This window comes from Ambystoma mexicanum, chromosome 12 (genome assembly GCF_040938575.1).
Source record: "Ambystoma mexicanum isolate Mex_15411 chromosome 12, UKY_AmexF1_1, whole genome shotgun sequence".
Lineage (NCBI taxonomy): Eukaryota > Metazoa > Chordata > Amphibia > Caudata > Ambystomatidae > Ambystoma > Ambystoma mexicanum.
The window spans coordinates 630748773-630765376 of NC_090936.1; the positions used below are offsets into that span (position 1 = coordinate 630748773).

The 16604-nt window shown below is 45.3% G+C and overlaps 1 protein-coding gene across 5 annotated transcripts in view; it reads right to left on the reverse strand.

The window, feature by feature from the left end:
- Positions 1-306: 306 nt before the first annotated feature.
- Positions 307-16604, reverse strand: part of CADPS2 (calcium dependent secretion activator 2) — a 2822196-nt gene continuing 2805898 nt past the window's right edge. For all 5 annotated transcript variants that reach the window (XM_069629098.1, XM_069629097.1, XM_069629096.1 and 2 more), the window contains one exon: positions 307-971. In XM_069629098.1, coding sequence (XP_069485199.1) covers positions 807-971 — 165 coding nt within the window. In that variant the 3' untranslated portion in view covers positions 307-806. The remainder of the gene's footprint in view (positions 972-16604) is intronic.

Here is a 16604-nt window from a genome sequence, read left to right on the forward strand (position 1 = left end):
AAAGATAAACAATTGCAGTGCAGGACCCACCTGTCACCATATTGCTTTGCATTTGCTGACTGTAGTCAGCACGTGCGTTTTGTTTTCATCTCGGCAGCATTTTCATTAAATAACGATTCCCTCGTGCTTTACGAAGACGCCCAGGCCCATATCGGAATAGTCGTGGTGCCTGGGCGTGGAGATATGGCGCAGTGAGATGTGCTAATTAACACGCTTACTGCTCACGAGAATCATGGAATCAGGCTGGTTTACAGAATATCACCTTTTTATCACATACCTGTAATGCAGGGATGACTGGAACCTCAATCAAATCACATTATGTTTATTTTATTTCTTTACACCATTAAAGTTTGATACTGTTGTATACAAACTGGAAGCACAGAGCTAATGAAATAACATATGCATGAACAACAATAAAAAGTCTGACCAAATGGCACAGTTCTATTCCAAACAAATATTTTTTTTATCCATTCATTTAGTGAGGCACATTTCCTGTTTTTTATGCATGACTTGTTTTCATTTAAGATCTGAAATCAAAATATAGATGACTATATTAAAGTAAAAAAACAGAAGTGGAGGTCACAATGTATGCCTTTGTCGCCTCACAACTGTAAACGATTCAACGATACAACATAGAATCTTCAAAAATTCCTTGGCTTTATATTTTCTAAAACATATTTTTTACATTTCTTTTAAAAAAAAATGAATGCCACTGATGAAGGCGTATCTATAAGACAGATAATATAAAAACATGTGGCGTTACAAAGTGAACATTCAATGTAAGGCATTCGCTCTCCATTCACAAATTACTCTTCATCGCTGTCCCTCATGGTTATTCCCTGAAGGCCGCTCCCATCGGTCACAGACAACGTGGCCTCTTCCACTGTCAAACGGCTGTGGATGGTCTCATAGGTTTTATTGTTTAGTGTTCCTTCAAGCACACCTTGCAACCTAAAGTCTCTGTACGTTTTCTGACCCAAAGAAAAAGAAAACATATTACACATGTTAATAAAAGCGGCCTACACAATTCATCAAATCATAATTTATCTTCTGAAAAAACGAGAAAATATGGTTTTGATACATATCAAGAAAGAAGTATTGAATACTAAGGGTTAAAATACATAACAATTGATGGAATGAAACCTTGGAAAAATCACTGGTGCCTGGGGATATAACAAGTGAAGGAGTGAAACCTTGGCAAAACTACTGGTGCCTGGGGATATAACAAGTGAAGTGGACCTCAAGTGGCTGTTAGGCTGTGAGACTCGTGCCTGACTGCTGTCAGGGAGAGGGAGAGGAAGGTTGAGCCTGCTCGTAACGTGATATTTCCTGCAGTAAAGGATTTCGCAGTAAAGTACATATATACTTTACTTTACATTTGGAAGAAAGGACTTTGTCCTTTGGACTTTGTGCTTTTTGCTCAGGACTTTGCGGGCGCACTATTTAATTTGTTCTTCCTGCTTGTTTCCTTCACAGCTCCTCCCTATTCACTGTGTGCTCCGCCTACTGCCCTGCCAGCATTCCCTACAAGTACTGCATCTCTCGCGCACCCGCTCGCGCACCCGAAGTGGACCTCAAGTGGCTGTTAGGCTGTTCCGGTGTGCGGGGGTGGCAAGCGGCTGCAGCTTCTGATTTTGACTCGAGTAAAGGCATTTTGGTAACCTTTAAAATTCCCGCCTGAGCCACTCCTCCTTCTTGTTTGCGACAGTTTGTGTTTTATGACTAATCGCCTGTTTGTGAAGGGTGGCTCCTTTGGGAGTCTGAGGAGGCATAGAAACTTGTATCCTAAAATAGTGAGTACGGGCCGACTATTCTATGCACTAGTGTCGGCTCACATACTTCTTACAAACTGCTCCCAGGATAGGGAGAAGTGTTCTCTTGAGCTTTGGCTGTATTTAAACCACCTGTAAGAATTGCTGAGGGTCACTCTTAGGCAGACTAACCACTTCAATGGGATAATTAGTGAGCCATAGGTGACTCTGCTAATCAGTATTCCATCCAGAACTCTCTGACAGAAGGAAGGGGTGGGCTCTGTGCAGTTTCAGTGAATCATCATGGGCAGTTTTCACGTTCAGCCCGTGTCCATTCAGTTCATTGTTTGTTTTTGCAGGTTTATTGAGTTTCCTACTCTGGGACGTAAGGCCTGTGGGTTACACTTCTCACATTGAGCCGGCTGTGTGTGTTGAGGGGTAGGCTTTCACAGCCCTTTACAAACATGGCGGGATCGTTGAGGAGTGGTAAACTGAGGTCTTACATATTTATGAAAAAAAGAAATGCGTAAAAAAAAAACAGGTGACGAAATTAATGAAAGTGTATTGGATTAGTCTGATGATAATAATTTTGACCTTGAGAGTGTGCCGAATGCAGGTAACAAAATGAATTATCTAGGCAATTCGGCACTGGTCCTCCAATTTGCTAGTGTAGAGCTAGCGCCACATTGCAACGAAAAGATACCATTGGGAGGGGGAGAGCCTCCTAGCCCCCTCACAACCTCTGGACAACCTTAGTTTAACGTCTCATGGAGTCGAAGAGGTTCACCTTGAAAAAGGGACTCCTATGACATTTCTCCTTAAAACGGTTCTGGACCCGGATCTGTCAGTTCATCAAAGTTTCCTTAGTGTTCGGGACAGGGAGATATCCGCTAGTCCTTTACCCCCAAAGGGAGACATCCAGAGTAACCCTCCCATAGATACATCAATGATGGCTCCGGTTGTAAAATGCGGAATTGGACAGGCGGATTTGCTTTTCCTTGGGCCCTTCCACATCAATACAGCTGAGGGCAGGAGGCATAGACGATGTACATTTTCACAAGTATGACCAGGGCACTTCATTCGTCCTGAGACCTGATTTCTCCAACGCACAACAGTTTGGTAACTTGCTGGAGAAGTCTACTGGCAACGGTGCTAAGATTGATATCTCACCTATGTCCGATTCGGAAAAGCCAGATTTTAGAAAGAGGCTGCATTCATGCTCGAGTCCACAGCATAGGTTTCCTCCTATTAATCAAAGGCTACCACAAAGTGCAGCCCTTCCCCCGTTTCATCATACTTGCAAGAGCACCAAGAAGTGGAAATATCATTTCCAGTCCTGACAAGGATTTTAAATCTCTTGGAAAAGGGTCACGAGGGCACCCATCAGGAAATTAAGGACCCGAATACTAGAGTAGTGGATGTTCTTGCAATAGTGAGTAAGCTAGAGGGCCTTAATTGCACTCAGGAACTTTTGAGGAACACGAGGTTGGTTCCTTCTTCTTTGTTGGTCTCTCCTTTAATGCTGTCTAAGTGTACTCAAACTATTGATAATATCAGGAAAGAGAATTCGTCCCAAACGATGTCATCTGTGGATCTAAATGATCGAAAGTATGCTCTGGCGGTTCAATCTTCCTCTTCTAATCAGCCAATAGGGAAATCTGAAGAATTAGATTTACTGATAAAACTGGCTAGCCAGAATTCAGATCAGTTGTCTCTCTTAGACTCTTTACACAAAATGTTAGATGTAATAGTGAGACAAAGTCACTCTACAGAGCCTCCCTCATTATTGGCACCAGCAGAAATGGAAAACCCAGATACTCCAACCCAGAAGACCGAAATTATGGAGGAGGAAGATAGAGAACTGGCCAGAGAGGCACACAAATCAGCAGATACTCAGGTGGGTCAGAAGAAGTTACGCCTAGATTTTTTATCTCACGTAAGGGGAAAAGATTGTACTTTAGGGTATTAAAACATAGATCCCGGGAAGAGCCTCTGACCGACATCAAAGGGGGAAAAATCTGTAAAATCAAAGGGCATTCTTCAAAAAAATCCTCAAACGAATACCTCTCGGGAGGAAGGTATACTGGATTTAAGTCAACTAAATGAGGCCAGCAAAAAAGCCTTGGACCTAATAGATAACCCTCCTATGCAGGCCGGGCCTCCTCTGTCGGAAATGAATACTGAAAAGGCAAGGGTAAATATTAAGATCTGATATCAAAGGGAGGGGGGAACCCAGGCCAGTGACACTCTCTCTTCTGCATTAAAATCTAAGAGTCATTCCAAAAACTTTAAGGGCAAACAGAAAATACTGTCTTCAAAGCCGATTTCAGTAAGCTCCCAAAATAATCTTCTTAATTTTTTCTTTGAAAAATCCAAAGAGACACTGACTGGAAAAGAAAAATTGAGCAATCATACCTCCACGACCGCAGTTTTAAATAGTGGTAGGGAGGTAAATGGATTTTCTACAGAAGCCCCCTCACTAACAAATATTTCAACAAAGGCTCATACCCTCTCTGGGCCTCTACACACCTTAGAAACCTCAACTACTAAAAATGAAAGCCTAAGCAAGGATATGGTAATAGGAAAGTCCTCAGGGTACCCTCTTCATCAAGTAATAGGAGACTCTGTACCCAAATCAATGCATGACATTGGGGAGGGGGCCAGGATCTCGTGAAAATTGGTGGAGGGAGCCTTAGCATCCATGACATTCCCCATATCATTGATTCAAAGATGTAATAATATCTACAAATCAATCCACTTACGGCAGTAATGGAAGATTCTGTAATGAATGGATTGGGAGTGTCAAGGGTAGTAAAAGAGTCCGCAGAATTAGACACCGAAGCCACAGCAATTTCCATTACTCCCTTTCTTGGCAAACTCCTGGAAAAGTTGGCCATCTCTCAGCTTAACCTTTATTCCAATTTCTGTTGGCTGTCTCCATGACCACCAGTCTGGCTTCAGAGCTGCCAGAAGCACGGAAACTGCTCTCCTAAACATCCGTGAAGATCTGCTCACCAACCTTGACTCTAACATTCCATCTGTCCTCATCCTCCTCGATCTCTCTTCTGCCTTCGACACGGTCAACCATACCATCCTGCTCAACCGTCTCTGTAAAAACCTGGATATCACTGATCAGGCTCTGGCCTGGCTGATCTCTTTCCTCTCAGATCGACCCTCCCAGGTCCAACTTGGGTCCTTCCTTTCATCTATCTTCCTCTCTACCTGTGGTCTTCCCCAGGGGTCTAACCTCTCGCCCTGGCTTTTCAACCAATACCTGGCAACTTTCGCCCACTGCATTGCCATTTTCTGCTCAAATTTCCAGTGCTACGCTGACGACACTCAACTCATTGTCAAGCTGCCCTCTGCCACCTCCTCTCCCTCTCTCATCTCTGATTGCCTAACTGCCATTCAAGATTGGTGTGCCACCAATGATCTTTGTCTGAATGCCAGCAAGACAGAGATCCTCCTCATCAGCACACCTTCACCATCCTTTCCCCTCACTCTCTGGCCGGCCTCCCTTGGCCCTCCTCCTACCCCCACCTGCGAGGCTAAGAACCTCGGGGTTATCTTTGACTCCACCCTTTCCTTCTCCGCCCACATCTCTGAGGTTTCTAAAAAGTCAAATTTCCGATTGCACTTCCTCAGAGGTACTCTGCCTTTCCTCTCCTTCCCCCAGAAGCTCATGGTATCTCAAGCTCTGGTTCTCTCTAGCATGGACTATTGTAATAGACTCTTTCTAAATCTACCTGCCTCTACTCTATGCCCTCTGCAACTAATCCAGAACAGGACTGCAAGACTTGTCCTTGGCCTCAAGGCCTGGGATCGTATCTCTCCAGCTCTGAAATCTCTCCACTGGCTCCCAGAGGATGCAAGGATTAAATTCAAAACCCTCTGCATTGTCCACAAGGCTTTCTGGGGCCTGGGTCCAAAACACGTTCAGCTATCCCTCCGCAAATCCCTCCCCTCTCGAGCTCTTTGCTCCTCTACCTCCAACTCACTCAGGGTCAGTTGTTTTTCTAAGAAACGAGCTGGGGGTAGATCTCTGTCTTTGGCTGGGGCCTCCCTCTGGAACAGCCTCCCTGCCACTCTAAAACTTGAGGAGAACCATCTCCGGTTCCGGAAGCACCTCAAGACCTTCCTCTTTTCTTCTGCCTTCGCTCCCCCTCTCCCCTGCTGATCTGTTCTCTCTTGGCACCGTGTACCTGGCCACCCTCTGTCTTTAGGGCCTACGTACCTGCTCATCCTGCCACCCTCCCACACTGCCTCTGGGCCACCCCTTGCACTAGGGTCTGTATCTGTACCCATACAGCCCCCCCTTTTTCTTCCTGCACTTATGAGACCTACCCTGTCTGCTGCCTTAAACCTAGCACTTGCAAATTGCTGGCTGCATTACCACTGTTTGTTGCCTTTATTATTTATTTATTGTTATTTATCTGTTTCCCCTCTGCTTCGCACTTTCCACCTCTCCCCCCCTTCCATGCACTTTCCCCCCCCCCCTCTCCCATGCACTTGCGCGTTCTCAATGTCACTGGGTCTAGTAAGATCGCTGTTTTGTTCTCCCCTGTTCCCCTCCCTTGCCTTGTCGCGCTCTGCACCTTACGGTCGTGATATTCCTGAAATCCGGTTCCATTACCACTCTGCCCTTACCTTCCTACCTCTCTGCATACATAACATTGTAACTTGTTAGCTATCATCTCTACTGCTTGTACTGACATATATGTATTGTTTTGGACATGTTTCCTATCATCCATATGCATGTAACCTAAGCTTAAGTAATCTTGTACCTGCTGCGCCCGGCTACCCCTGGGTTTTGTGCGCATTATCAAATAAACTAAACTAAACTCTGAAACACTTGTGTACGAGCGTGATAGAAATAAAATATCAATCAATCAAAACAGTCAGAATGATATTGAAATCGTTGCTCGTGGAACATGGCAGGGCTACTAAAGTTCAGGAAGTTGGAAACCAAGTTGTAAATTGGACAGACGCTCTTAATAGTAGGGCTTCTGTAAATCCCCCCAAGACCGATGCTCCTCGTGGTCGAGCCGAGGACGACTCGGTCCGTAAAAGCAATTAATTTAATTCCTTGTTTATTTGTAATCTCGACCAGATTCAATGGAAAAAGCCCGCTCATCCAGACTTCCCGAGCGTAGTACTTTATTATTTATTCGATCATGATGGTCCGTTATCATTAACAAGGGCTAGAGTATTGGCCTTATGTAATGTACTTGAATCTTTAAGGACTATTTCCTCAGCGGACATTCAATTGGTGGATTTTATCCACCTGGAACGTTATGATTGTGTCCGCCTGGTCTTATATACAAGGGCAATGTACAAGGATTTTCTAGCAGCCTCAGAGGATTTTAACAGGATGGGTTATGACATGTCGTTCTTTTTTACAGGTACTATGCCCTTAGATAAGAGTTCTCATGAGACAACCAGAAATGTCAGAATGGGCCAATCGGCTGACCAAATGATGACACAAGCTGGAGGTGGTTGGCCATGACTCTTAGAGACTCAATCATTTAGCTAAAGGACATGAAGGCCTCTCTTTAACTTGAGTGGCCTTTCGCGCATCTCATGGAATTCTAGGGGCCACTCGCATCTGCTGAATTCCTCAGACATTTGCGATCAGCTAACCCAATACTCCATGATATGTCTGCAAGAAACCTGGTTGACTGGCACCAGCACATTGGATGGCTATGCATGTTTTCAGGAATTGGCCACACACGGCCATCAGGGTCGGCCATTTGGGGGACTTCTTACTGCAATTCAGACAACAGGGCCGCTTAAAGTACTTAATTTCAATCAGGTGGGCACGGGGCTCCTCTCAGTTCTTCTGGATGTAACCATGCAGTCTGGGAAAATTCCAATGTTAGTAATCAATATATATTGGTCTTCTAAATGTAATCTCATAGAGGCCATGCAATTACTGAATGATTTTGTCTCTGTGAACATGTCCAATCACTCTGGCTTACAAATTATGGTTGTAGGTGATTTAAATGCTGACCTCACCAATGATTTAGACCCCACACAGGATTCAGACTCCTACTATTTTACCTTGACAAATGGAATAATGAGAGAAAATCAAAAATTGAAGCAAGGGAAAATGTGGCTTAGCTTCTTCGCAAACTGGGGATTATCATTGGCCTGTGAAAATTTTGAGCAGGAAAGGTTGACCCCAACATGGATGAATGGGACCCACACTTCAACTATAGACTATATTTTTGTCTTGCAATTATTGTTAGATGCGGTGCTTAAATTTCGGATGCTTGAGACTCAATATAGTGATCACAGTATGCTTATGGTTGAATGTATTTTGGACAGTCAAACAAACGTGTTTGGTATCCAGGTTTCCAGGTAATGTTGTTGCTAACCCCTCGAGATCAAGATTGAGATGACATGAAGGGCACATTTTAAAAGCTAATAGGTTCTTCAAAACCAAGGTGTAAATTGGACAGACACTCTTATTAATGGGCTTCTGTAAATCCCCCCAAGACTGAAGCTCCTCGTCGTTAAAAGCAATTAATTGAATTCCTTGCTTATTTGCAATCTCAACCAGATTCAATGGAGAAAGCCTGCTCATCCAGACTTCCCGAGCGTAGAAAATGTCAGAATGGGCCAATCGGCTGACCAAATGATGACACAAGCTGGAGGTGGTTGGCCATGACTCTTAGAGACTCAATCATTCAGCTAAAGGACACGAAGGCCTCTCTTTAACTTGAGTGGCCTTTTGCGCATCTCATGGAATTCTAGGGGCCACTCGCATCTGCTGAATTCCTCAGACATTTGCGATCAGCTAACCCAATACTCCATGATATGTCTGCAAGAAACCTTGTTGACTGGCACCTGCACATTGGATGGGTCTGCATGTTTTCAGGAATTGGCCACACAGGGCCATCAGGGTCGGCCCTCCGGGGGACTTCTTACTGCAATTTAGAGAACGGGGCCGCTTAAAGTACTTAATTTCAATCAGGTGGGCACAGGGCTCCTCTCGGTTCTTCTGGATGTAACCACATAGTCAGGGAAAATTCCAATGTTAGTAATCAATATATATTGGTCTTCTAAATGTAATCTTGATTTTGTCTCTTAGCGCATATGTCTGTCATACCATGGAGGGGGACCAGCGGGACATTGTTGAATATCTATAGCATCTTGGGTACCACCACCATCTTAGCCAGGGCTAGACGGGCGGCCTGGCATAGGGGCAGTCAGATCCATACCTCCACCTTGTGCTGCAACTGTGAAAGGGCTACTATGTAGTTATCTTCAAGCAGTCGGGGAGTGATGTGGAGATGATAATCCGTAAGTATCTAATGACATTGGGGGACCAACAAAAGTCAGTGCCGACATCCGCTGGGTCGACCAAATGGGTTAACGGTAGGATCTCAGATTTGGTCCAGTTAAATGCGCAGGCCAGAGAAGCCCCCGAATCTCGTGATCCCCTGTACCAGAGGCTGGAGATTCTGTTTGGGATGTTTAATGTACAATCACATGTCATCTGGGTAGGGGGAGATAATAGAGACATGTGAATGTAACTGTACCCCCCTGTGTGAGTGAAATTCTCTGATAGCGCACGCGAGGGGTTCGATTGCCAGGGCAAAGAGGATAGGGGAGAATGGACACTCCTGCCGCATTCCTCTCATGGGGAATATTGTCTCTGATGTCTGCTGGTTTGTAAGGATTACTGCCTGCGGGGAGGTATATAGTAGGCAGATCCACCTTATATATTGTAATCCCAATTCTGACCTGCGCAGGACCTCAAACATGAATGGACACTCAATGGTGTTGAAGGCCTTCTCTGCGTCAAAGGCAGCAACCACTATAGGGACCTCTTTGTTGATGTTGTGCATCACAGAGTAAAGGCGGCGTAAATTGTTCTGCGTGGATCTACCCGGTATAAATCCCACCTGGTCAGGGAGGATGAGAGCGCCCATGTGAGGGAGAAGCCAGTCCGCCAGTAGTTAGGCCAATATCTTATTATCCGTGTTGCTCAATGAGAGGGGCCTGTATGAGGCGCAGTTTTGGGAGTCTTTATTAGGCTTGAGTAGTAGGGTGGATTCTGGGAGGAGACCGGCGGACAGGGATGCCTCAAACATGCTACTCAGTTGAGGGGTAAGAATCTCTGCATATTCCTTATAAAACTCAGCACAGAAGATATCCTGACTGGGGGCTTTGTCACTGGGAAGATCCTGTATAACCCTGCTTATTTCTTCAGTGGAGAGTGGAGCATTCAATAGGTCTGCCTGAAGGGGGTCAAGCCAGCCTAGGGCAATATGATCTAGGTATAGCCTGATATCCTCAGAGGATGCAGATAGTTGGGATGAATATAGGTGTGCATAATAGTTCTGAAACCTCAAATTAATTTTGGATGTGTCACGGAGTAGTGCCCCATTGGGGTCTGCTATCTTTAGAATACCACCCTGTGCTTTCTCCCTACATATCGACCAGGCTAGGGTGCTGCTAGGTCTGCCACCCTCTGCCTAGCTATCTGTCAATTTTGGATCCCTGAAGAATGTATCCTCTCTTTGTGCCATCTCCGAGAAGCCACAACATTTATCTACCAGCATCTCGGTGACCTGCAGTTTTGTGCCTGATGTTTTTTTGTTTTCCAAATCCTGTATCTCCTCTTCGAGCCGTTGGAGAGTCATCCTCAGGGACTTAAAACCCTGCCCTCACTGGAGATACAGCAGCCCCTAATACCTAATTTGAAGGCTTCCCAGATTGTACGATTGTCCGGATCAGAACCCACATTGACACGAAAATATTTGTCAATGTCATTTCGTAGCTCGTTACGGAAAAGGGCATGCTCGAGGATGCGGGGACAGAAGCGCCACTGAGGGGGTGGCGCACCGATGCCGGTATTTCAATGACCGTCAGGACTAGAGAGTGGTCAGATAGGGTCCTAGGTAACATTTTACGGGTGAGGGGGAGGGAGAGCATTTTGTAATCAATACTTGAGGCTGAACTGTGAGCTCCGGAGAAGAATGAGAATTTGCATACGCCTGGATGTGTGTGCCCCTACATGTCTACTACTACTAGTCCCATGGAATCTGCTATGTCCGGCCAAGCAATGGCAGCTCTGGGGGGTGTCGTTTGAGCAGTGAGGGACCAGGCCATGTCCACTGTCAGGGCCTTGTTAAAGTCCCCTATCCATATGATTTCATATGAGGGGAATTTATGGGTTAGTGCTACACAATTCTGGAAAAAGTCAGGCAAATCGGTATTAGGGGCATATATATTAACAAACAGAACCCTCATGCCAAGGCACTACCCCGCTATAAACAGATATCGACCCTCAACATCGGGCAGTTGTTCATGTAGGCTGAACTGTGGGGATTGGTGTATGTAAATCGTGACCACTCTGGATTGTGATGAGTAGGAAGCCCCATATCGATGTACTCACCATCCCCTAGCCGCGGGGAGAGGGGCATCTGCAGGAAGGTGTGTCTCCTTCAGACAAATCACATTGACCCCATGTAGTTTAGCATGATTTAGCACCATTCTCAGCTTCTTGTTATTAGTGACCACCCTGATGTTCCAGGACATTACAGTTACAGAATTACAGGACATAAAAATTTGGTTCTGAAAGTCTGATCGCAATGGCCTGTAAAGTCACTGTCAGTTCATGGTATTTACACCTTCCACGTTCATCGGCATTGTGACGTTGTAGTGGACTACCTAGATTACCTGTGCACCATACCCAGTAAATAACTTCCCCAACATCCCCCCACCCACGCCAGAAACAAACATACTGGATCAATCCCCATCCCAACTGAGCAACACCTACTTAACTAGACGCGGTAGCCACATCAATGGGGTGCCAAACAGGGCTGCAGTGCTCGTACACTTCAGCGATGCATCTATATGTGCTCCAACATCATGCCTGCTCACCAGTAGGAGAGGGCAGGGGACCCCTCAGGGGATGGAGGGTGGCCTGCCGTATGACGGGGAAACGTATGCCAGCAGTCAGTCTGGGCCATCGTGGGACGCCTCACTATCTGGCATCTCCGAGACAAAATGATCCACAGAGACAGGAGTAGTGAAAATAGGGTTTTTCCCTCGTGGACTACATGTAGCTTAGCTGGGAACAGCATGGCGTACTGGATATTCTTCTTCCTCAACTTGTTCTGTATGGCTTGAAAGGTTTTCCTTTGCTCCTGGACTTGTTGGCTAAAGTTTGATAATAGATGATCCATATCGGAGCTCACACCTGTCGCTGGAGGTCCGAAGAGCACATCTCTATCCCTGTAATTTAAGATCTGGGCAATAATGGGTCTGTCTGGAGCTCCTAGTGGTGGCTTGGCAGCCAAGGAGTGATGCGCCCAGAAACATGGAGGACAGTAGTGGGTGATCGAGTATCTCCACCAGGAGTTTTTCAACAAATTGCTCCATATTGTCGATGTGGGAAAACTCTGGGACGCCCACGATGCGGATATTGTTTCTCCTGGATCTCCCCTCCATGTCATTAGATTTGCTTCCACTTGCCGCACCAATTGTTGCAATGACACCACCTGTCCTCTGTATCTCCAATCCGCTGTTCCGCCTCTGTCATACACCTGCAGAGTTTGTCAATCTGCATGGCAGAGGTCTCCACCCTGCAGGTCAGCGTGTCAATTTTCAATCCAAGGGAGTCTGTGCTGTTCTTCAGGCTCAATAATGTCTGATTTAGTGTAGCCATATGGACCGTTGCAGGGGCCGAGGTGGAGGGGAGAGCATCGGGTGGTTGCACTTGCCTTGTGAACTGGACCATCTTTGCTTGTTTCCTGTGGTTTCCCATTTCGTTAGAGCACAAGACAGAGGTGTAATGTGGGGGCTGCAGTCAGGGTGCACTTCTCAGGATGGCGTAGTACCCTTTATTATGTCAAGGGGGATCAGGTCCACACACCGCATGGAGGAGGAAATATTGCCTAAGGTGCTGTAGGACCACTCCCCTATGTGGAGGTCTCATTGGAAGCGAAGCCTATATTTGTCCCAGAAACTCAAAGGTGTGGGGTGGTGTTGGCAAAGCCCGAGCCTGCGCCTAATACTGTGGTGTCATGCCAGGATTGGGAGATACAGTGTCTGGGGGTGCAGTGACAGCAGGATGTGCCTGGACAGTGCAATATTCAAATTTGGAAGATCTGTGCCCTTCTGAGTGTGGCTGTGCGATCCAGTGCCATTCCCAGGTGGTCAGGTGGCACAGGAGGGAGCCAGAACCAGCGGTTGGGCGGGGTGTGCAGACAGAGACCCATGTTCCAGTAGAGTAGGAGTGGGGGAGTGTCAAAGATCAGACGTCGCTCCCAGTGGCTTCAACCAATGTGCCAAAGGCCTGTAGGGCCGTGTGTTTCTGTGCAGCACTTTATAAGTGGCAAGATGACTTCATAATGCAGGAGACCCTGGCGGTGTGCTGCTGAAGTACGGAGTATAGCGGGCCAGTCAGTGGAGCTCCCAAGGGCAAGAGCCAGGTCCTGCAGTCCTAGGTCCGGGCTGAGGTGCAACCTCGGGCCAATGTATGAGAACTGGGGGGGGCATCCAGCAGCAGAATAAGAGGCTCACCGGTCTGTGCTAACACTGGTGTCCTCCGTGGGGCGGCAGATGGTGTTATTCAAGGCCATGGGAGACCTCTGATGGGTTTTCGATGCTGTAGGATGGCCGGCCGCAGGGGATCGGGCCGTCTCCAAGCCACCAGAGCAGGAAGAGCAAAGCTCTAAATCCTGCGGTGCCTTCTCCCCACAGCCCAGGAGCCGCGGCACACAAGCCGGAATGTCAACAGGAAAATTACCACCACGCTGTCACAGATGTTCCCTCTGGGTGGTGGTTGTATGCATGCTGGGGGTCCAGTTGACTCATGGTGTTAGATCAGAAAAGTAATCCCATAGTCGAATAATATGTATAATATGTTAGCCCAAAGCCAATCGCATCATGTGACAAACATTGCAATCATAGAATCGTCAATGTAACCAAATGGCGTCCATTTTGTGAAATGTCGGCCATTTGCTTTTTCTCTTCTGTCAAAACGCTTTGCAAATGTATTCTATGATTTAGACTTGCACACCGTGCGAGGCCACGGCTTGAACACTGAAATACTAACACAGACAGGAATGTCAAACTGCGTAGAAATACATTGTTTTTCTATCTCACTAAGTCCTTGAAGTCGAGCAGAAGCCGCATCTAATTAGTAGTCCAGTTGCCGGTTTGTCTTGCAAACGCTTTTGTAAAAGGCAGTTAAACATCCTTCGCGGAGAGTGGTATTTTCTGCTTCAGAACTATCTGACCCTTAGCTCATGAGCCAAAAACACACAGATAACGTAGCAAGGAATGTTTCCCTGCTAAGAACACAATATCCTTGCCGAGCCAGAGCTCCATGTTTCCCATAACAGAAAGCCGTCTCTGCTGCCTTTGCAAAAATAACTATGTTTAGGCTGAATGCAGACTTGTCATAACGTGCCATAATTGTCATAATTGTCAATCACTGAACCCTAGCCTGTATGACATGTATGAGGGCAGGTCAAATTGCCTTAACAAAGGATATGTCTAATGTATAGATATTGCTGCTTGAGCGCTGTTCGCCCTCTCTCGCATCTCACAGTGTTTGGGAACACACATCGTGAGGCGTTGAGACCCAGTCGGCTGACTGACAATACTTTGAAATAAATCAGACTTGTTTGGAAAACAAACCTTGCATCAGACATGTCATTATAGTATATGGTTATTGTGCCTTAGTTTCCATATGCGGTCTTTATGGCATAGCACTGGTGCAGGACGCGAAGGTGTAGGAGTGCTCGCCTCCGGGTTGCATGTAGTTTAACGCCCAACTGCTTCACCGGATCTTCAGGCTATAGGGGCACTTGTGCGGATGTTGGTGAGTCAGAGGCACAGAAACTGTCCTCACGAGTGCCGCAGTCTCGCCTGAACAATGCTGGTGTTTATATGATTCGGCAGGCAGCGTGGGGCAGGATAATGAAGGATATTCAGGGTCGCTGAGAGCAAGCTCTCTCAGGCAGAGGCCATTTCTAGAGACGTGCAACAGCACCCCAGCCTGCTCTGCATCTGACTCTGTCCCTTATTGGGCCTGCAATGCAGTTAACAGCCTGGAGTGGGACACAGGGCGTGCTTCTGCTATGCCCCACATTGTGCATGGAAGGCACAGAGCAGGAGCAAACAGCAACACTGCTTTCCCAGGCAGGATGCCCAGGAAAAAAGTCATGCCACAGTAAGAAAGAGCTAGACTTGCTGCCTCAAAGTGCCAGTGCAGCCAAGTAATAACACAAACCATGTTTGGTTTATCATGGATGCCCAAACGTCATACCACAGTAAGAAAGAGCTGGACTGGCTGACCCAAAATGCCATTCTAGACATGTGATAAGGTGTGCATCTGTTTGCGCATACCTAGTGCTATTACTTTGCTAGACTGTCATTTGAGGAGCCAGTCAAGCCCTTCCTTACTGTGGCATGACGTTTTCTTCTGGGCATCTACAATAAAGCAACAGTTTATCATAGAGGGACAGAAAAATACGTCATCATGCCACAGTAAGAAAGGACTAGACTGGCTGCCCCCAAATGCCAGTCTAGCCAATTTTTTAAATTGTTTTATTTGATATAGTTGATAAATCAACTTTTCAAATACAGAATTTTAAAAGAAATATTTCACATTCAATTTACAACAAAATAATATTTCCTTCTACATATTATACATTAATTACAATAAGATACATAACTTCAAATTATAACTAATAATCAGCTAAAATCAAATTTACATAGCTAATTCATTCATTTTTTCCTCAGGATAAATTACATCAAGATATTGCACTATTGATTTCATTACTGTGAATTTTGTGCTTGAAAAAAGTCCCACCCATATATGTTTATCATCTGCAGTATCAGATAAAGTCAACATGTAAGATAAGTGCTTCTTTCATTGCACATATAGTTGAGGGCATGATACTATTACATGTTGTAACGTTTCCTTTTCAGTGCTAATTCAGATGGTATAACTTTCCTCCTAGCAAGAATATCTCTAGTCGGCCACAGATTCAATCGAAAACGTATATATTTTCTCCTTATTATTGGCGATGGACATTTTAATAAATATGAAGACATATGACGTAGCCTCTTGTGTCCAAAGCCAGCAGCATCCAAATCTTTATATTTTAAACATGTTTCTCGATTTTTTATCCAGTCCCAATAGTAGAATTTATTTTTGGCTCGTGTTTGATTTTCAAGTAGAAGCGTTAAGGAGATGTCTGCTTCTATTAAAGCATTGAGAACAAAATTACGCCATTTAAAGGGAAAATCAAGTTTGGATGGAATGAATTCCTGGGCTACCACACTCAACATGTTATTGGTTTGTAAACCCAAAAGACACTTCCTGAAGAAGGACCACATTCGGCAGATAACTGGACCAGCTAAGGCTACTAGGCCCAGTTCAAATCTCAAAATGGGCACAGGAGTACTATTAGGGAGAGAAAACACATTTTTCAAGAATCGTGCTTCTAGTTTATTCCACACGCTATCTGTGGTGTATAACATTGATTCGATTTCATAGGTGAGGATGGGATTAATTTCTGTTCATAAAAAAGAAAGATGTTTATATGTAAATTTCCCATATTTATAAACCAAAGTTTTTGCCTGTGAAATTAAAGATGTCAATTTAGACTGTATGTTAATGAAAAATATAGGGTTCATGACCGTATTCTGTAATGTTAATCCCAGATATTTGTACTCTGTTACAATTTTCAATGATTCATTGTGAAGTGTCCAGTTCTGTAACCCAGATTTTACAGTTTTCCTAGAATCTCTACAAATCATTATCTGGGATTTTTCAAGATTCACAACCAATTTGTTCTTATTGACGTAATTTGTTAATGCTAA